The sequence below is a fragment of the Oryza glaberrima genome, chromosome 6, assembly GCF_000147395.1.
Source record: "Oryza glaberrima chromosome 6, OglaRS2, whole genome shotgun sequence".
Classification (NCBI taxonomy): Eukaryota; Viridiplantae; Streptophyta; class Magnoliopsida; order Poales; family Poaceae; genus Oryza; species Oryza glaberrima.
Window position 1 is genome coordinate 26,934,375 of NC_068331.1, and position 20,813 is coordinate 26,955,187.

General features: G+C 44.9%; 2 protein-coding genes across 2 annotated transcripts; both read right to left on the minus strand.

Annotated features, from left to right (window-relative positions):
• Nucleotides 1-3,189: 3,189 nt before the first annotated feature.
• Nucleotides 3,190-9,639, minus strand: LOC127777867 (probable glycosyltransferase At5g20260). The gene is made up of 6 exons (XM_052304485.1): nucleotides 9,470-9,639; nucleotides 7,756-8,545; nucleotides 7,136-7,549; nucleotides 6,763-6,908; nucleotides 4,944-5,310; nucleotides 3,190-4,156 (listed from the first exon to the last, which is right to left on the minus strand). Exons 3-6 carry the CDS (start codon nucleotides 7,361-7,363, stop codon nucleotides 3,461-3,463), a joined length of 1,437 nt encoding a protein of 478 aa, XP_052160445.1. The 5' UTR covers nucleotides 7,364-7,549; nucleotides 7,756-8,545; nucleotides 9,470-9,639; the 3' UTR covers nucleotides 3,190-3,460.
• Nucleotides 9,640-12,595: 2,956 nt separating this feature from the next.
• Nucleotides 12,596-19,531, minus strand: LOC127777055 (uncharacterized). Its single transcript, XM_052303563.1, has 9 exons — nucleotides 19,366-19,531; nucleotides 19,053-19,150; nucleotides 18,835-18,977; nucleotides 14,993-15,063; nucleotides 14,467-14,741; nucleotides 14,254-14,383; nucleotides 13,810-13,943; nucleotides 12,774-12,854; nucleotides 12,596-12,682 (listed from the first exon to the last, which is right to left on the minus strand). Exons 1-9 carry the CDS (start codon nucleotides 19,529-19,531, stop codon nucleotides 12,596-12,598), a joined length of 1,185 nt encoding a protein of 394 aa, XP_052159523.1.
• Nucleotides 19,532-20,813: the final 1,282 nt, after the last annotated feature.

Here is a 20,813-nt window from a genome sequence, read left to right on the forward strand (position 1 = left end):
ACTCGATCTAATTAAAAACATTAAAGTCGAGATTAATGGCATGATAGTTGAGGGGGGAGAGAAATAGATCGACTTATCCCAACCGAAAATGATTTTAGAATAAGATCTTTACATTATATACTCTTAGCAGTTTAAAAGGTAAAATAGAAAATACGATGAAGAAACATTTAAACTAATTTAAACTTATGTTTCAAAAATTACATTCTAGCTACAGCTAAGGACATGTATAATGGTTGTTAATACTGATCTCTTAGCATTGCTAATTATTAAGAATATTTGTTGACATGTAAGAGAGAGACGTCATTGCTATTAGTAAAGACAGCTCAGCAATAACTCTAGTATTTATAATATGGAAACATGTTTTGCATGAGAGACAATAATAAAAGTAATATTTTTTAAGCTAATGGTTAGAGCCTTTATCGTCTCAACTTTTATAAAAATATGTTCTTTAAATAATCTTAAGTCGTCTAGGAGATCGTATTTATCTCTACCATTGAATATGCCATTAACCGAAAATCATCACAGCAGCCAATAAGAAATGGTATCCATCTTGTGGGCCTTACTACGCCGCTGATACGTCGGTGTCTATAACCTGACGAAGAGGGTCAAAACTTTAACACAAAGCTTATATTAGTAGCAAGTACCATCTCCTGCTTGACATTATTACTTTTAAATCAACATGTACATACGGATCATTAGTGTAGCGTACTAGCTAGGAATGTACTCGAGCGCACCCATATCATGCCACACATAAAGCAGCATATGATATCATGCTACAAAGTAAATTTTACTCTAACAGTACAAATGCCGTGCTATACGGATCATCAAACCCTTAACTCATTAATTATTAAACAAAAAACTATTAAGATTTATTTGTGAAATAACATTAATAAATTTTTTAGTGACAGATAATTTTCCCGCAAAAAAGATAATATCCTATAGTAGTACGTAACTGTATCCATCTTCTTCTTTTTTTTAGAGAATGGTATTTTTTTTCTCTACATTCAATCAGTTGTATGCAACCTTTTAAATTAGGAACTTATCTTATCAAACAACCTAATCTGAAATTTTAAATTGGGAACTTAGTCCATCAAACAACCCAATCTAAAATTCGCTTGTACGAATATTTGAACTCAAAATCTTTAGAAGTTACTCAGGGTGTGTTTAGGTCACACCAAAATTAAAAGTTTAATTGAAATTGGTACGATGTGATGGAAACGTTAGAAGTTTATGTGTATGAAAGTTTTAATGTGATAGAAAAGTTAGAGGTTTAAAGAAAAAGTTGGGAACTAAACCAGGCCTCAGGTCACTGTAACCAACAGACTAAGGCCCTATTTAGTTCCCAGAAACTTTTTTCCAAAAACATCACATCGAATCTTTGGACATATGCATGGAGTATTAAATATAGATAAATTAAAAAACTAATTGCACAGTTAGGAGGGAAATCGTGATACGAATCTTTTGAGCCTAATTAGTCCATGATTAGCCATAAATGCTACAGTAGCGTACATTTGCTAATGACGGATTAATTAGGCTCAAAAGATTCGTCTCGCGGTTTCCAGGCAAGTTATGAAATTAGTTTTTTCATTCGTGTCCGAAAACCCCTTCCGATGTCTGATATGACACCTAAAAATTTTATTTTCTCGAACTAAACATCCCTAAAAATCAATCCATGTTTGACATTATTACTTTTTGAATCGACCTGTACACACGAAATTATTAGTGTAGCGTACACAGAGCTGGACGGGCAGGCACGTACATGGGCGATCGACTGTGTTGACAGCTCGAGTGCACCCATATTATCGTGCCACGCACAGAGCAGCATACAAAAGTGTACTCTACAGTCTACAGTTCAGACACCGTGCCATACGGATCATCAGCTAGCTGGACCACAATCGCACTGAGGTGTAATAAAACAAAAGAACATCTAGCTACTACTACCTCAGCTAATAATCAGGTTGCATTTCGCTGGACGGCTAGTCATGGCAACTATAACCAACCATATTAATTTTTACTGCAGAAGTGCAGAGATGAGGACAAGCTGAGTACTACTGCCTCCATTCAGAATATAAGTATTTTTAAAGCTGGATATAATTATTAAAAAATAGATAGAATTAAATAATAAAGCTTTTCTAAAAAATAATAATGAAGCTAGGGTTATGATTGGATGAGAAGTAGAGGTAGGTGGAAAATTTGAATGGTGGTGAGTTATGATTGGTTGAGCAGATAATGTTGGTGTAGAAGGTATTATATTTTAAGATAAATTCTAGAGACTAAAAACTCTTATATATTTTAGAACAGAGGGAGGATTAGTGTTGAAGAAGGATCGGTTTGGATGCCGGCCGGCCAAGCTGGCGCCGGCGAGGCTTGCCGGTGAGTTCACATGCCCACATTCAATAACCCTTGGTGCAGAAATAACTGCCATGAAACCACCAATAAATTCAGTCCATCCATCGACCCATCGATCTGGTCTGATCGATCTGATCTGATTTTGATCTCTGTGCGTGTATCTTTTCAGTTTCAAGATAGAGGCAGCATTCAATTGAAATCGCTCCCCTTTTCTTTCTTCTACTGCCATTGCCATTGCTGCTTGTTTGTTTGCATGTAGCAGTAGAACACGGAAGAAAAAATGGGGCAGATGGAGTATTGAAACTCGGCCTGGACCACCGGAGTTAAACTCCGGTGCTCCACCCCGCCGGCCGGCCGTGATCTATAGATCTGCAAAAGTACGTACGTCTGCAGCTAATCTTGACCACGTCTCATCTAACCTTACTGCACATTGCATTGCATTGGTACATTTATGTTACTGTGGAGGTAGCCAGGTAGGATTTCTTTACCTCGAGGGAATCACCTCATTTTATGCATGCCGCCATTATTCGTAATCAGTTCCTTTTATTTACGTATATATTTATATAGGATGAATTTAAATTTATATGTTTACAGAGTAATCTTAAATTTAAATTTATATGTTTGCAGACTTTATAATATTTTAAATGACGTGAGAACGAGAAACATTCCCTTGAATTAATTAGACTCTCTGCATTCCATACGTTACATGTATTATAGAAACTTCATCCTGCGCATTTGGAACGATTTATTAATACATGATTAATTAAATATTAACTAAAAATTTTAAAAAATAAATCAATATGATTTATAAATCACTTTGTATAGAAAAAAAGTGCAACATTTTAGCAAGTCTGCGTGTAGAAAACGAGGGGCGAGAAATTAGGAACTAACTCATTCGAACACAACCTATTGTCTATAAATGCAGAAATGCAATGTACAGTGTTCTACTGCACACTTTGGTTAGCTTAGCTAGCTTGGTCAGATCCATCACACACTGGCCGGTCTCGTTTCGAACATAGAACAGTTCAAATTTTGTAGGAACGTGAAATTTTCTCGCGTTCCAAACTGCAGGGACCTAATTAACTTTCTTTTTTGTTGTTCATTCTGTAATTCAGTAGGGGAGGCTGAGGTTGAGGCGGCGGAGCCAGATGGAGTGGATGACCATGTTGACCACGTCGAACCGCTTGGCCGGCGGCCGGTTCAGCCGGAAGTGGCGCCGGACGCGCAGCACGCGGCGGCGGAGCACGCCGTAGCGGCGGTCCGAGACGCCGCCGAGGATGTCCTTGATCTCGCCGACGCGTTCCGCGGGGACGGCGACGGAGAACCGTGCCCAGTCCAGCACGTCGCTGAACGGCGGCGAGTAGCTGCCGTCGTCGCCGGCAGCGGCGGCGACGAGCACCGGCACGCACCCGGCGGTGATCGCCTCCACGACGCGGCGGCTCGCCGCGGCCGCGCCCTCGCCGCCGCCGCACGGGCACAGGCAGAACCGCGCCCTGCGCATGAGCTCGCCGTGGTCCACCCCCGCCGGGAGGCGACCGTACACCACCACCCGGTCATCCCGCCCCTCCCACCGCGCCAGCAGCGCCTCCCTCACGGCCCCGCCGCCGCCACCGCCGGCTGCGAAGAACGCGAGCACCGTGCGTTCCGAAGCCACGCGGCCCTGCGGCGGCGTCGCGCGGGCGCCGGCGACCACCGGCGGCAGCGCGACGTCCGTGGCGGGGTCGAAGCCGTCCGACATGTCGGCGTCGCACATGACGCGGATGGCGTTGCCGCGTAGCTCCGCCTTGGCAGCGGACAGGATCGGGGCCTACACGCACGCACACATGTCGCAGCGATCGAGTCAATTAAGTTTGAATTTCTTTTGTTCCCTTACAAAAAAAAGATGCAATAATCAATTAAGCAGCATATATTTGATTCGTGTCACGATCAAATGGATACATGATGCTGTTCATGTGTCATCATGTCTCCCTATAACTATGGTCTCTCTGCATAGCTAAACATGATACGTTTCGTTACCTATTGTGGCATCACAGCTAGTACTAAAATGTTGCCGGTTTATTAATTATTATGCATTTAAACTCGTGAAAGCAACTGATCACCAAACTGCCTGGTTAACGAACTAACAAGCTAGACTGCTAGAGTGCTAGACTGTTTGTATTTGAATGCAAAGCTTGACTGGTACAATACAAGTGACCCCATTTGAGACGCGGAATTAATTCATTCATTCATTAACTTATCCATAATTTCGTAGAATTAATTAATTTCAACGCGTTTACTGAAATTACATATACTCTCTCTCCTAAAATATAAGTATTTTTAAACTTCGATACAGTTTTCGAGATATTACTTTGACTAATAATATCTATAAAAGTAATATGTTTTAAAAAATTTGTATTTTATGATAGTTTGTTTAATGATAAATCTAGTAATATCAATTTTACATAATTAAGTTTTTTTATTTTTTTACTATTAATAGTCAAAATTAAAAATGTTTGACTTTGACACCATGCTAAAAATATTTATATTTTTGACCAGAGGGAGTATTTCTCAATTCCCGCGAAAAATAGCGCAGGAGAGTGTGGAGTGTAATTTACCCATTGGTGGCAGGAGACGAGGAAGTGATCGGCGCCGCGGCTGCGATTCCAGAAGGGGTACATGGCGGCGAGGCCGTCGACGTAGCCGGCGACGAGCCGGAGCTGGGGGTCCCAGAAGTCGATCATGTCGCGGCGGTAGACGTAGCCGGCGATGCTGGCGACGCTGATGGGGAGGAAGAAGGCGTGCGCCTCGCCGGGGTGGCGCGCCCGGTGCCGGCCGCCGCCGCCGCTGCTGTCCAGCTCGGCGATGAGGTGGCCCTCTATGCCGTCGTTGCCGGCGAAGGCGGCGCCGCCCTTTTGCACGACCGGCGGCTCGCCCTCTCTGTACGTCCACACCTTGAACCTCTTCTCCATCTCAATGTAACTCCTGATGATAGTATTATCAATGATCAAATGATGTAGTAACAGTTAATTATTGGCTGTTAATTAATCATGGCCACAATTAAAATTAACCTCCCCTTGTTTTACGATAGTATTGCTTCCTCCGTACGGCGTCCTTTGATGTTGATAATTCATTTTATTTAAAAACTTTGATGAATATCAAAATTTTTATGATCAAATAACTCATAATAAAATAAATGATAATTACATATTTTTTTAAATAAAACAAATGATCAAATATGTATTAAAAAATCAGCAGCATCGTTTATTAAAAATAAATGTAGTACAGTACAATGCTCTAGTAGCAAAATTTTACTGTACTGGGTACGTAAGTAGAGTGAAATTCAATTGCATGCAATTTATAAAAATCGTCTACCATTACATGACAACTTACATATACTCCGTATATAGTACCTCTAGTATACTACAGGTGCATTTTGTCAAAGTAGTGAAGTACTACGTGTACTACGTAGGTTATAATTAGGTAGGTCCACACGTTATATCTATAAATTGAGCACAAATAATTAAGAGTACTCTAATTACAAAATCATCTAGAAGCCGGCTGATGATGATGATGAATTGTGATGACCTCTAATAATGGAGCAGTGTGGCCTCTGCCTGTAAGATTAGCTAGGCGTTGCCGTCACAAAGCATGCATGTCTCACCAAACAAAGAGCAGAGCCAAAGCGATGCACCCATCAACCAACAACCGATCGATCATCGAGTCATCGCACGAGCCCGTACGAAGAATTCATATATCCGTGTAGTGTAGAGTTTAGTGATGGCTGCATTTGGTCAGGCCGTTTGCTGTCCAAATCGGCGAGGAAGGCGTGTTAATGCCCTCGATCGGGTGTCGACGAATCACGAATGCTTATCCTAGCTTAGCCGGCAGCAGCTAGCCGCGGCCAACTTAATTACACATATATAGCTCTTGGTTACTAGCCCCTTTGTTTTATAATATACTATAATTCGTTTGATTTTTTTTTCAATTTTTTTAGGTTTAACTAAATTCATAAAAAAAATTGCCTACATCTACAACATCAAATTAGTTTAATTAGATGTAACATTAATATATTTTAATAACATGTTTGTTATGCGTTGAAAATGTTACTATATTTTCCTATAAACTTTATCAAACTTTAAAAAAATTAATTAAAAAATTAAAGCATCTAATAATATAAAACATAAAACGGAGTGAGTAATTGGGTATGCATGGCCAGATGTGGAATGGCAAAGGAGACAACTGTATAAATGTGACATTTTCAATAAGAATTTAGTGAGGTTACGGATTGGCAAAGGAGACAACTGTGTGAATGTGATGTTTTTCAATAAGAATTTAGTGAGGTTACCGATTTATCGTTTTGCCTCCGTCTCTTGAGCCCTTATGTGTATTTGTGTGTTTTTGGGAACGAAAATACGGAGTGGTGAATTTACTAACTGGTGGAAGGCGTAGGCGTCGCGGTACACGGCGCCCCTGGGGATGAACCCGCCGCCGTCGTCCGGCGTGCAGTTGCGCGTGCGGCTGGCTCGCCGGATGGACGCCCGCGCCTGGACCAGCCCGGCCTCCATCCTCCCGACCTGAACCTGACACACGCATGCACAAACAAGAATATTTGTCAAATATACGTGTCAAAAATATTTATCAAAAACATGTCACAGCAACATCGCTGACTTTTTTTTTTTTGTGCATTGACACTTCCTGCATCTGAAACTGCACTGCTGCAATTCTGCATCCATTGCCCATTACGGATCACATCATCACTGCACAAACACCGTTGAGTCTGAGTGTGGCATGAGCATGGCGTACGTACTCGGCGGTTCACGAGTTCCCTGGCATGATGAGCATGGCGTGATGACGGTGATGGCACCCAAGCCGGTGAGAGTGAATGGTGATGGCCGGCGCCGGCGCCGGCAGGAGACCAGACGCGGCCGACGGCGACGTACGCGGCGAGGACGGAGACGGCGGCGGCGACGAGGAGGAGGCACGAGGCCAGGGTGACGACGACGCCGTGGCAGGCGCAGCTGTTCTTGGACGCCATTGATGGTCAGGTGATCAGGTCAGTTCAGTTTCAGGCTTTCAGGTGAGCTGATCCACTCATGCATTGGTGCATTCCGGGCTATATGTAGCAGAAGATGGTGTAGTCTCTACGTTACAAGAATCAAGATCACCATGGTAAGCTTAGCTCAGTAGCTCAGTCCCAGGTCGATCGATGCGTGATTGGGATCTGCAACACAAACGGTTTTCGAGTTCAGGATCATATCTGCATCCGTGTCAGATAATTGCAGCTTTGGATCTGCAACCAACCTAGGAGTTGGATCAGTCACTTGCAACAGTTGCAAAATTTTGCAATGCAGAGGTTGGGTGCATATGAAGGCACTGGTGTTATTGTGCATTGAGGCGATAGAATAATAACAGAGAAGACTGACTCACCGTGGACGGCACGGTCTCTCGCTTTGATGCCTCCCTGGCCCATCACCATGTGCAGCAGTAGTAGCAGTAGCAGTAACAATATCTGTAGATCAACCAAGTGCTGGCTCTTGAAGAATATCTGTAGAGCAACCAACATGTACAGTACAGCCTTGTGTAAATACTCATGCAAGCAAGAAAGAACAAAAGGAAATAATCAGAGGCTGATTAGGGAGTGTCAGATTTAGATTATCATTATGGACCTGTACCAAAGTACCGTCTCATTCATTAAGACTCATGCACTGACAAATACAGTAAACAATCCCACAACTGATCTACACACAGTAGCGCATTCATAATGCTACATTGCTACTCTTATACGTACAGTACAGAGCTCAGACACCATAATAAGTGAACCTGTTTCAGAAGCCATTTCACTCTTTTTCGTGGGGTCAAAAAAATAGTAAGATGAGCAGGGCCTTTTACTCTTTTGGCCCTGAGTAACTCATCTTGAAAGTGCAGGTATCATTCTATCGGGAGGGAATTCTTACATCAGCAACAGCAATTTCAAACATGCAAACATAAGGCATTACTCTGGATCAGGATTGTCAAATTTTTATTCTTGAATATGCAAACATAAGGCATTGTGCACAACATGGTCCCTAGGAGATAAAGGCGTTGTTTTGAAGGCAAACCACTATGAAATAAACTAAACACTCTTGTGGACGACTTAGGTGCTGTTTACTCTAGCTTGACTTCCGCTCTCTTGGGAGGATCCAGCTGCAGGTAAGTATACGGCTCCGTTGGCTCCTCCCTGTAAATAACAGGTTGTTACATGAAAACTTCAGATACAAACGTAAGAGAAATATTCAGGGTTACGATGCTCATTACAATCTAACTACTACTAGTCACACACAAGTACATTTGTCATAACAACATTTCTCACAGCTTCACATTTTAGTGGACTCAAGTAAATAGCGTTTTGTCTACAACAGTTTTCTGAAGTACAGAAGCTTCTTGGGGAAAGAATGTCGATCGAAAGGGTTGCCTCGATTTCTACCCAAGGTATGGTAGCAACTAGCAACAATACTTCTTTTTCTCACTTGAGTGGCTATTGGTCAGTTCAGTGGTTCTAGCATTAGCCTGTTTGAAGCAGTTGCTCCCAGCCAGACAGTGTCAGTGCTCCTAACTTGACCAAACTGAACCAGCCAAATTGAGATAGACCATATTTTCCCTTCCCTTTCCCAGGTTTGACAACAACAAATTTCATTTGAAAAGAAACCCTACCCGCCATTGGAAGTGAAGAAAGCAACCAAACCACCATCCTAGAAGGTGATACATGACACATGTAACCAAGCAACGTATAACTACATGGCAAAACAGGCCAAGAAGCATACATAAAATTTTATTGGATTTGTATTTAATTGAGAATAGCCCTATATAACTTCTCAAATACAAAGTTGCCTTACAATCTAATTCACACAACTCTCAGAGATTACAAGTTCAGTTGGTCAGAAAACAAAGCTCATGCTAATCCATGTGGTGAAAGGAATCACAACACTAGAGCCTTTTACACTGCAAAGATTAGTCATCATGAGCATTTTCTGCAGCCACTAGGTATATTCACATGGCACATATTTCTTTAGGCTGCTGAAGGACCTATGGTGGAAGAGCAACCGGCAAGAAGGAGCATAAAGAGAAGAACATATCAAACAATAGGCACAATATAATGGTCCACCTTATCATGAGCATCCTGTGACCACTCCTTAAAACCCCTCAATCAGATGATTCCGATGTCCTTTATCAATCATGTTAGTTCTTAATGTGCTAGACCTATTGAAATGTATGTTGCCTCATATTACTGGGAATATATGTGTGAACAAAAGCATGAAACATACAAATTGTAAGAAGTTGTACATACCCAGGTTTCGAACGCATGCATTGCCAAAAGAGCTTGAATGGACCTGGAACTGTCTTGAAAGGATTCCCCTCAAAGCAAGCCTGCAACAGAAATTAGAAAACCAGTTCAACATAGAAATGGACAAAATTTTCAGAATTAACAATTGCATCATTTTCCCTAATATGATCAACATAATGAGGCATAGAGCAAAATTCTTCAGCATTCTTGGGAAACATTCATTACGTAGCAGACGCTGATAACCAATGAAAACTCTTTACTGAATATCCTAGACAGGATGAGTTCAACATAAAGATGGCCAAGAATTTCAGAATTAACAATATCATCATTTGCTATAATATAATCAACACATTGAGGCACAGAGCAAAATTCTTCAGCATTCTTGGGAAACATTCATTACATAGCAGACGCTGATAACTGATGAAAACTCTTTACTGAAAATCCCAGACAGGATGAAGATTTTGGACCCTGGCAGGTTCAGTGTGAGTGGAACCAGCATGCTAGTTGAAATTAGGGGCAATTCCATACTGAAAATTCGTCCATTTCTACTTGTGATTAAATGGGTTCATGGCCTCCCCGAGGTTTCTTATTCACCTAGTAGTGTATGTTGTTATAATTTTCCTATTAGTTCCCACTTTTCTTATTCACCTAGTAGTGTATGTTGTTATAATTTGCCTATTAGTTCCCACTTTTCTTATTCACCTAGGAGTATAGACCAGTAATATGGCCAATAAGTGCAAATGAACCAATTTGAGTTTATTTCTGTACTTGATCAATACTGAGGATCTAATGTTCAGACATTTGGCCCCCTCACTATTTCGATGAAGCTCCGCCATTGGTTTTTGGGTTAATTACTGAGGCTTATTTCATCCTGGGTAAGCATAAGAATCTGATTGCCATCTAGGCCGTTCCTAAACATGGTTTTGGGATCAAACATGGAAATACCACCTGCAGCCTGAAAGCAACAACAATCGCAGCAATGGCGCAATGCACATGCAGGATCATGGTGGCTGGTGGGCAGAGAACATCATGCAATCTTGTTATGTAACACGAAGAGAAGACATTCAGTTAGGTAAACACTGAAATAATTGTAAGTAAGAAAGGCTAGTAATGCCAAAACAACTATGTTTAACGATGCAATTACAGCCAATTTCACTATCAAGCGCCTTCAAGATCCAAATTTAGTACTAGCAATCAGGCATAGCGACAGGAGGTTCTCCACAAAACTATCATCCGGGTAGCTCTGAGCTCCGCAATTTCCATTACACATTCATCACCACTCATTCATCGGTAGGAAGATAATAAGAGATCAATCAGGTCGTGAGCTGTGGTTGGATTAGGGTTGAGAGGGGGTGGAACCTGGACGACGTCCTCGGCGCGGTCGTTGCAGCGGTGCGCCTTGGGCTCCCGCTTGTCCCCCTCCGGCAAGCCCCATGGGCTCTCCCTCCTCGGCACCGGCCTCCCCTCGCTCATCCTCCTCCAACCACCTCCCTCCTCACTGCAAAGAAGATCGAAATGGCTCAAATTCGCAAAGCAAGAGGCATTCCCATGAAACCCCAGATCATCGCGACGCGTCCGAGGGAGAGATCGGAGGAGGCTGACTCACCTAGCAACCACCCTACCTCTTCCGCGCCGCGTGCGATCCCAAGACGAGACGGCGGCCGGCGGCGGCGGCTGGTTGCCCTCCACTGGTCGGAGTCCAAGCGGAAGCGACGGGTAGACGAAGAGGCCGAGGGGAGAAAATCCGGCCCAACTTTTTTTGTTCGGTGCCGCCTCAGATGCCCAATAAGGCCCAAAATTTTCGGCCCATAACGAGTTGGGCTTGGAATTACCAGTCCAACCTTACAATGACTGGGGCCCACCTGCAGCGAAGAGCGAGCGTTTAAGCATGCGCCAAACAGAGCTAAATCGAGCATCTCCCAAGACTCTGTCAAACAACATGAAAGAACTGCTACTAGTCTACTCCCTCCGTCAACCAAAAAAAAAAAACAAACTCTGATTTTCGTGTCTAACGTTTGACTGTCCGTCTTATATGAAAATTTTTAATAATTAGTATTTTTATTGTTGTTAGATGATAAAACATGATTAATACTTTATGCGTGACTTGTCTTTTTAATTTTTTTCATAATTTTTTTAAATAAGACGAACGGTCAAACGTTGAATACGGAAACCCAGAGTTTGTCTTTTTCTGGGACGGAGGGAGTACTAGTTATATAAGCAATCCTTAATGAAGAAAACTTCATTTACTAAATATTGTCTGGGTATCTAGCATTGTGTACACTGATTAGACGTGCAAACAAAAATACGGAGTACAAAACTAGTTGTAGTTAGACATGAACTGATCCTCTGCATTTGGCAAATCTGAAATAGCACAGTTAATTGTGTCATAGTCTATTGGTGAAAAAAACAAGTGGTTGTAATCTGTTAATTGTGTCATCAGTATTAACTCGAGCCGGAACAGTCATAATCTGGCACCAGAAAGAAACAAGTCGTACTCTTAAATGTCCTTTTTGTGAATGTTTTCTGACTGAAATTTGAGTTCATTAAGTTCCATAATCAAGAACCCCTCAATGTTGACAGATTATAAACATGCATGCACACAGCTACTGCAGCTGGAACAAATTGACAAGTTTGTTTTTGCTCGTTATTTGCAGCCTTGCTGCTTAACCAAAAAGAGTATATTTTTCCTCTTTATTTTTTCAATCACAAAGAGGTAACTTTCCTTGACACCACTGGAAACTGGAAAGAGAAGGAATGGAACAAATACAGGCTGTTCAATGATCAAGAACATTCCAAAACTGGAAAGAAATGGTAGTTTTACAAGGAGATATATCAAAACTGTTAGCATCAAGATAATGACAAGCAAGTTGCTTGCAAAAATGTCAAAATTAACTTGAAGCTATGAATACAATATTATGACAGGGTTCTTCCAGGCAATCCATCTATCTAATTGATGATCTCGAAGAAAAGAACTTCAGGTTGGAGCCTGCAGTCTCTGAAGCGTTCAAGCAACTGCTCCCATGAATCTTCTGCCTGTACACAATTAACAGCTCAGAATCAGAGAGCAGATCAGAATCAAGAAGCCTACATGGCTGCTGCAGAGGCCATGAGCAATGTTATCTACCTCAATAGTCTCAGCATCAGAGATGAGCCACTTATCCTGGTCGCGAGCAAAGCAGAAGTACCGCCCATTGGCATAGGAGATCTGCAGAGTTTTGGATAATATGGAATAAATAACCTCGGCGTATGAAAAGGTAATATATTTGCTAGGCACGGTTATGTTGAAGTTAGCAGGCAGGTTAAGGAGCATCGAACAAACCATGCGAAAAAAAAAACTGAAGTAAAACTCAATAGAGCAAGGGAATAAACTTTAAGGGTAGTCTGATGTAAGTTTTGCACCACTGCATAAGATTTCTAGTGGTGATATTTTAGAATAAAGCAAATGAAAAATATATCAAGACAACTGGAGAGTAACAGAGATCAAAAGAAGTCCAATAAAGATTACCCGGCCATGGTGCTTCATTTTAATGCTCAATCGATGAAACATGGTGATAAAAAGTTCACAGAGATACTCAGGATCCTCTCTATTATTCACCAGTATTGCTTACACAGACTAGGTACTCAAATTATTGCTCCAATACTTGTCTTGAAACTTTCAATCTTCGAGATCAGTATGGTTTGAGGACAAATAATTTCACTGACAGGACCATTGGTAACTTGCAAATATTCCCCAAAATACTATACGACCAACTCAGATATGAATATTATGAATCATAGCTTGAACCCATTATCCACTGTAGCCTAACCGATTTCAATCTGGTAAAGGCCAATATAAGCTTGGTCCTTTTAATTCTAGTAAAACCTCTTGTCATGCTAACACCATCTCTTTCTTAAGACAAGTAGTACATGTAATGTCCCTGTGACCTCTTTCACCTCATGAGTATAATCCATATATTTTGTGATATTAAGACACAATACCAATCCAGGAACACAATGACACATAGAACTCTCAGGACAATGCATATCAACCAACACCGTATCGCTCATTGTTTTCCCCTCCTTTTCGGATTTCCTTATCATGGCAATCAAGGATAACATTACTTTTCTGTTATATCAACAATTTAATTCATGAAAAAGTCAAAGGTTTTCTTTGCACATACCATTGAGGCCAGAGAATATTTTGCCGAGGAGTGAACACCCTTGCAGAGAAGTTTGATATCAATGGGATGTGCAATGCCAACTAGAACTTCAGATAGCTGAACCTGGTTTTCACAATCACCAAACCAGTATAAACCTGCAGCATAATGGCAAAAAGGGAACACCAAACAAACATTTTGATGTTAACTTTAGGAAACCAAAAGGATAAAAGAACATAGCAAAAAGCCTCCTTCCTAACCAGCATAATAACAAACCGTATCAAACTTAATAGAAGTCAACCTTAAAGTTTCAGGATATGTTTGAGTTACAACAAGTGGTTGTCATGTATATCTCCAATAACATGTTTTTTTAGGAACAACCAATATCATGTTCTGTAATTCTGTTTAGGCAGGAAAAAGAGAGCAAATATTAAATTGCAGTTTACTATTGTAGACAAGGACCTTTACCTATTGTAAAGATATGTGGTGTGTTTGAAGGAGAAACATCAACGTTCTTCGGACTTCCACAATGCTTGCAATTGTCCCCAAAGCACAACTGTTCATCATAGAGAACCGGAAGCTCTGCAGAGGATTCGATCTGCAAAAAGTTATCAATAACTATTTGCTACTCTTGCATATAATATAAAATTTTAGCTACACAGGAAATCTGATGTGACACACCTTTGTTGTTTGAGGTGAACTGGCATCAAGTCTACAGAAAATCGTAGTATGTTCTTTCTCACCAAAACACTTCCCACACCTGCAGCTCATTTGCACATGGAACTTAATCCTGAACAGATCGTGTGTTCGGCATATGCAATCTCCGTAGCTGACAGGACTTACTTCACGTTCCTCAATCTCACTGTTGAAATCAAAATGCAGAGGAGTTTCTGACATATGCAGTGCTTGAAGAATCGTTGCCACAACCTCAGAAGCAATTCTTTTCCAGCCTGCAACTGAAATTGATTCACCAGGTTTAACCTTGTGAAGGCAGAAAAATATACATGAAGGATAAAGTTCTGAAGCAGAATAAAGATCATGGTAGCCTCCGACCGATTAGTTCGGCACTTTACATGTTAATCAGGAAAAACAGCAAAGAATTGATTAACAGAGCTTGCCAACTAAAGAACATTGCACTCGTATATCTAAGTTTGTTCATTCCAGTGCATATGGAAGTGTGGAACAATGACAATGCAAAGAAACCCACATACCTTCTGAAACATGTTATCATTTGCAATTTTACAGAGATTAACCTTCAGAGAGGTCAGTTGTAGCGCCCGTTCCGTCGTGGCGCCTAGCGGGAAAACTAGCTCTTTAAAATCCTAATTGCGAAATCCGTTTCTTTTCTTGTTGTCTAGTGTCCGTGCCATCTCAGATCTCAAATCCCCGATCTATCACCAGTTCAATCCCAAAACCAAAATCCTTCCCAAATCAAATCCCTCCGCAAAAGTCTAATTCGCCTCCCTAGGGTTCGATGGGCCGAATCCCTCTCGGCCCATCTTCCCCCTCCCTCCCCGGCTCTCTCTCTCTCTCTCTCTCTCTCTCTCTCTCTCTCTCCCTCTCCCCCGCTCTGCCCGAGCGCTGCACGCGCGTGCACGCGAGCCGCGCCGAGCCGAGCCCTCCCTCCCGCTTCCCGCTGCCGTTCCCGCCGACGCCGCCAAATCATCGCCGCGCGCCGTTGCTTCCCGCGCGCGCGTGCCATGGTGGCCGACCGACCAGTCGCCGCCGCCATCAGCCTCTGCCGCGCCTGCCGCCCGTGTCGCCGCTCCGCTCCAAGCCGCCTCCGCCGTCATCGCCGTCATCATCGACTCGGCCCCGCCACTCCCCGCGCGTGCCTCCAAGGGACGGAGGCAGAGCCCTCCCCCCCCCCTCTGCCGCGTTGCCTTCTCTCCCTCCTCCTTTTCCCGAAGCGGCAAGGAGGCAAGCCCCCTTTTCCCTCCTCCTTTTTCCCCTTTTCTCTTCACCGCCGGCGTCATCCTCCTCTGTCGCCGTTTTGGCCGCGAGCGCCGAGCGCCAGCTCGCGCCTTGACCGCCCAAGGTCGGTTTCCAAACCGACATCGCCGCCCTATAAACCCAGGCGCCCTCCCTTCCTTTTTCCTCTCCCAAATCTTCCCCGTTTTCGCCCGCGCTATTGCCGTCCCTCCATCTCTCTCGCCGACCACCGCCGTCGCGTGTGCTGGAGGAGCCGATGCGCGCTAGGACGCGGAAGGGGACTCCGGGCGCTCGTCTTCTTCCTCTTCCCCGGCCCGAGGCCGGAGAGATCGCTCCCGCGCCGTCGGTTCTCGTCACTGCGCCCCCTTCCCCGCACGGTAGTGTCTTCCTTCGTTCTCCCTTCTCATTCCATCTCCTCCTCTTAGACTCGGATAGTAGCACGAGTAGCCTCCCCGTAGCTAGCTGGCGCCGCCCCGACCGTTGCCGCCGCCCGCTGTGTGCTCACCGCCGTCGCCGCCCGTGCTCCGTAGCACCCGCTCGTCGCCGGCCTCGCTCGGCGTAGCTCCGCCCAATCCGACGCTAGCAACGGATTCCCGTAGCCGCGTAGATGCTCTCACCACCGGGAATCGACCCCTCGTGACTTCGTCGCCGTTTCCCCCTTCCCTCGCCGCCGGTTGCCGCCGCCGCAATCCGCCGCCGTCGAGCATTCCCCGGCGAATCCGAGCCGTTGGCTCGTCTCCTCTCGTCCCGTGCAACCTCCCGGAGTGCTCGCTTTCGCCTGTATCGCCGTGGTTCGCTCCGCCGCTCGCCGCCGTCGTCCGCCGTCCGTTTCGGCCGACGTCGTCGTCTACCTCCCGCCGGCCCACGTGGCAGCCACGTAGGCGCCACGTCGGCACTAGCTCGGCCAAGACCGGGTCAAGCCGACCCCGGTCAGCCGCTCCCTCCGGCCCCGCTCGCGCGCGCGGTCCACCGTGAGCCGTGAGGCTGCGCGTGGGCCCGCCGCATCCGCGTCCGCCGCGAACCACGCGCGTGCACCGCGTCTCTCTCCCCGACCCCTAGCACGCGCCGCGTGCACCTCGCTCACGGTGAGCCGAGTCGCTGACAAGCGGGCCCCACTCGGGACCACGCGGAATGGACCCGGCCCACCGGCTCTCTCTCTCCCTTCCCCGCCCGCGCGCGCCATGGGCCGCCTTCTTGGGCCGGCCGGCCCATTAAGCTTGGCCGAGCCGCCCCTTTCTCTCGGGCCGCGCCCTAGCCGCCCGAGGAAAGTCTAATTCCCCCCCCCCTCCTTTTCTTTTCTTTTCTTTTCTTTTTCAAAAAAAGGGTTTAAATAAATCCTTTTCCTTTAGATCAAAAATCCAATAATCTTAGAAATTCAATATCTTCCCAACCGTAAGTCCGATTGACTCCGTTCAACTTCCAAAATTCCTCAAATCTCGAGATCTATCTAATGGCACGCTTAGAGGTCAATAATAGGGCTTTATTTTCGCCGTTTGTTGAGTTGTCCCGTTTCGCGTGTAGTTTCGGAGCCCGAAGACCCGCATTGCGAGGATTTCGAGGATCAGGCTCAAGATCTCGAGCAAGGCAAGTCACCTTTGATCATCTTGCACCTATAATTTAAATCTAAGTATTTCTTTCCGCAAATTTTGCATGAATAGGATTTACACAAGTAATTCGGCCGCGGCTCGCGAGATAGCCTGCCGGCCCCCCCCCTAACCCTAATTGCTGCAATTACCCTCCTTGAATTATTGAACACTTAAACCTCCTTTGTCAACTGTTGTGCTTCGATGCATGGGCCTTCGGGCACGGGCATCGGAACACCTCCCCTCAAATTTAAAATATCCAATGATGGGTAAAACTTGGGTTTTACAAAAGACTTGAAAAACCCGACACCTGGGTCGGTGCTTGCGAACTAAATGAATTTCCAAAATCGCGGACCGGGGAACGTATCGGGTGTACGGTTTCCCGCTCTTGCACTTAAGGACCGTTTCCTTGGAATTTCATCCGAACATAAGACAAGTACGACCACATGGGTGGAATGGGACACCCCTGGCTGAGTAATTAGCTAATCAGGGGAGCCTTGATGCCAAGAGACATGTGGATTCGCCGGGGTGGTGTCGGGGAGGACCCCTGGGCTTCCTGGCACAGTATGGTCTGGGACCTAATCTGGTGTTGGTCTGGGACCCCTCTCGTTGGCATATGGTGAACCTGTGTCGGCTTTCGAAATGCCTTGTCATGAAAGCCTTAAGGTCTCTAGTCATGGCCGTTCTGCACGGGCTGGACGATCCGGGTTAGTAATGTCGTGTGGGTAAAGTGTACCCCCTCTGCAGAGGTTATTAAACTGTTCGAACAGCCGTGCCCACGGTCATGGGCGGATGAGAGGTGATTCCTAGCGTAGTTTTGTTTGACTACTGCCTTGTGAAATTTGCTGTTGAGGAATGGGTTTGATGTTTGGAAAATCTGCGGCTGATGGGATCAGCCAGGCCCGGGTGGCCGTTTGAAAGCTGTTGGCCGGGTGCCAAACTTGATCAATTCTAAAGACTGATATATTGCACATACTCCGACCGGACGAGACGCACTGTCTCATCCGTGTCGTTAGAGAAGCACTCACTTAGTTGTTTCAGAAAAGAGTTCAAATAAAATCAATTGCAAAAAAAAAAAAACAACAGCCTCTCCTTGAAGCCTGCATTAAACACTTATTTCCCATGGCTTGCTGAGTACTCCCGTACTCACCCTTGCCTTATATAAATAATCCCCCCCCCAGTTGCTGAAGAAGATGAAGCGGATTCCGCTGATAAGGAGTTCTTCCAGGAGCAAGCCGGATACGATGAGTTTTAGGGTTTCGGCCTAGTTCCCAAGTCGCGCCTATGATGTTTGGTCCAATTCTTGGCTTCCGCTTCCCTTTTGAAATGCAGTTGTGAGCTCGGGATCTGTCCGCAGCCCAACATGGCTGTACTCCTACTCTATAATAAAGAGACCTCTGTTGCTGTGATATTCTGTCTTCCTGTGATACCAGCACTGTTTCCTGGGACTGGTATCGATTAACAGGTTAATTTGGAGCGTCACGGGCTAGTTCCGCTCGAGATTAGTTCGGGGCGTGACATCAGTAAAACATCCACTCCGTTGTGTTCATTATTCTCCCAAGCAAAGAAGATTCCATAGAATAGGTCAGCGATGCAGAAGTTTTCTTTGATATGTAGGATTGTTGCAGGTGGTGCCCTTAAAATCTCATCTCTGAAGCACCTCAAATTCCACAGTGACTGCGCATGTTCATAGTTAATCAGAACTCAGAAGTTAGCACATGACAAAACATACTGCATGCAACTTTGTACTACCTGTATGATCACATGCAAGATAAACATGTCTTTGTCCTTGTTTTCTTTGTTGGGAACATCAATACTTGGCATTTCCTCAGCAGATTGGCCAGGAGTTACTGGATGATAAGAACACACAATCACCATGGATAGATCGGTTGGAGCTCTGCTTTCGTTGGTTTCCTTGTTCCCAGCGGGAGGCCTAGGTAGACGATGGGGAAGTCTTCAACTCGGCAAGAGAGGTTGGATTCAACCAGAACTCGTTGTTCATTGCTGCACTGAATCGGTGTAATAGCGCTCTTGCAGAAGTTGGTTTTGAGTCCCGTTGCCTCACCAAAAAGAGTCAGCAATCTCTTGATAGTGTTGGCTTCAGTGGTTGTTGGCTTGAAGAACAGCACCACGTCATCGGCATACACCGAGAGCAAATCTCTTCTTGCATTTAGAGGCGAAAGCAAACCAGCCAGCTTTGCCCGAGAAACCAAAGCTTGCAGAGCATCCATGACTAAGATAAAAAGCAACGGCGATAGAGGGTCGCCTTGTCTCAGTCCTCGAGCCGGTTTAATTGGATCTGACAGCACCCCGTTAATCAAAATGCTTGTTTCTTCAGTTAGGAGAACAGCCGAGATCCATCTTCGCCAATTCGGGCCAAATCCCCTAAACTCCATCATTGACAGCAGAAAACCCCAAGAGACAGTGTCAAACGCTTTGGAAATGTCAAGCTTCAACATCATCGTTGCCTTCTTCTGCCGGTGGAATTGTTGCACCAGGCCCTTGACAAAAACAAAATTCTCGTGAATGCAGCGGCCCTTAATGAAGGCAGTTTGCGAGCAAGGGATTAGTGCTTCTAGCTTCGGCGCCAGTCGTTGTGCCATAATCTTTGCAGCCAACTTAGAGAAACTGTGCACCAAACTAATCGGCCTGTAATCCTTGAGCAGGATAGGCGATTCTTTCTTGGGTAAGAGCGTAACTATTGCTGAATTCAACATTTCCAAATTTTGGCTATTGCCGGTACAGAATTTAGCAAGCGCGTTGAGGAGTTCTGGCTTGATAATCTCCCAACATCTCTGGTAGAACAGACCAGTATACCCATCAGGACCGGGGGATTTTTCATTCGGCATGCAACGGATGGCTGCCCACACTTCATCTTCCGTGAAAGGGGCATCAAGATCAGTTAGGTCAGCTGTGGCCATTCCAATCTGATCGAAAAGCAGATTTCTTGTGTCACTTTCCTCCGCACTCAAAACTGATTCAAAGTATTCTCTTGCTAAGTTCTGCATGTCCTGCTGTGTCGAGGCTAGTCTACCATCGTGTTCCAGCCGTGGGATAAGTAACTTCCTTCTCCTCGCTTTTATCTTCATGTGGAAAAAAGCTGTGCCGGCATCCCCTTCCCGCAAATTTCTGATTTTGGCTCTCTGTCTCAATCTGATTCTCTCCAGCGATGCCAAATTCTCTAAAAAAGTAGCAGGATGGAAACCGAAGATGTTATCCATTGATGGCAGACTTTGCTTGATCAAGTCGGTGCTCATGGCCCTCCCGGTTCACTACTTGTCGGTTTTACAATTGCCAAAGTGGGCGATCAAGGATATTGAAAGAAAATGTCGGGGCTTCCTTTGGAAGGGTCAGGAGGAGGTAAGTGGAGGACATTGTCTGGTCTCGTGGCGAAAGGTGTGCTCCCCGGTTGAAAAAGGCGGCCTAGGTGTGAAGGATCTGAATTTCTTTGGTCAGGCTCTCCGGTTGCAATGGCCTGCGAGGTCGCTGGAGCAGAGGGAGAGGCCCTGGACC

Excerpts from the sequence above, each read along its gene's own strand:
- LOC127777055 (XM_052303563.1), bottom strand. The coding sequence starts at position 19,531 with ATGGATGCTCTGCAAGCTTTGGTTTCTCGGGCAAAGCTGGCTGGTTTG. Across the intron at positions 15,064-18,834 it reads AATAATGAACACAACGGAGT|GGCGCTACAACTGACCTCTC; the intron begins GGATGTTTTACT and ends CACGACGGAACG. Across the intron at positions 12,683-12,773 it reads CTGATGCTGAGACTATTGAG|GCAGAAGATTCATGGGAGCA; the intron begins GTAGATAACATT and ends AATTGTGTACAG.
- LOC127777867 (XM_052304485.1), bottom strand. The coding sequence starts at position 7,363 with ATGGCGTCCAAGAACAGCTGCGCCTGCCACGGCGTCGTCGTCACCCTG. Across the intron at positions 5,311-6,762 it reads GACGCCTACGCCTTCCACCA|GAGTTACATTGAGATGGAGA; the intron begins GTTAGTAAATTC and ends TACTATCATCAG. Across the intron at positions 4,157-4,943 it reads TCGTCTCCTGCCACCAATGG|GCCCCGATCCTGTCCGCTGC; the intron begins GTAAATTACACT and ends GCGTGCGTGTAG.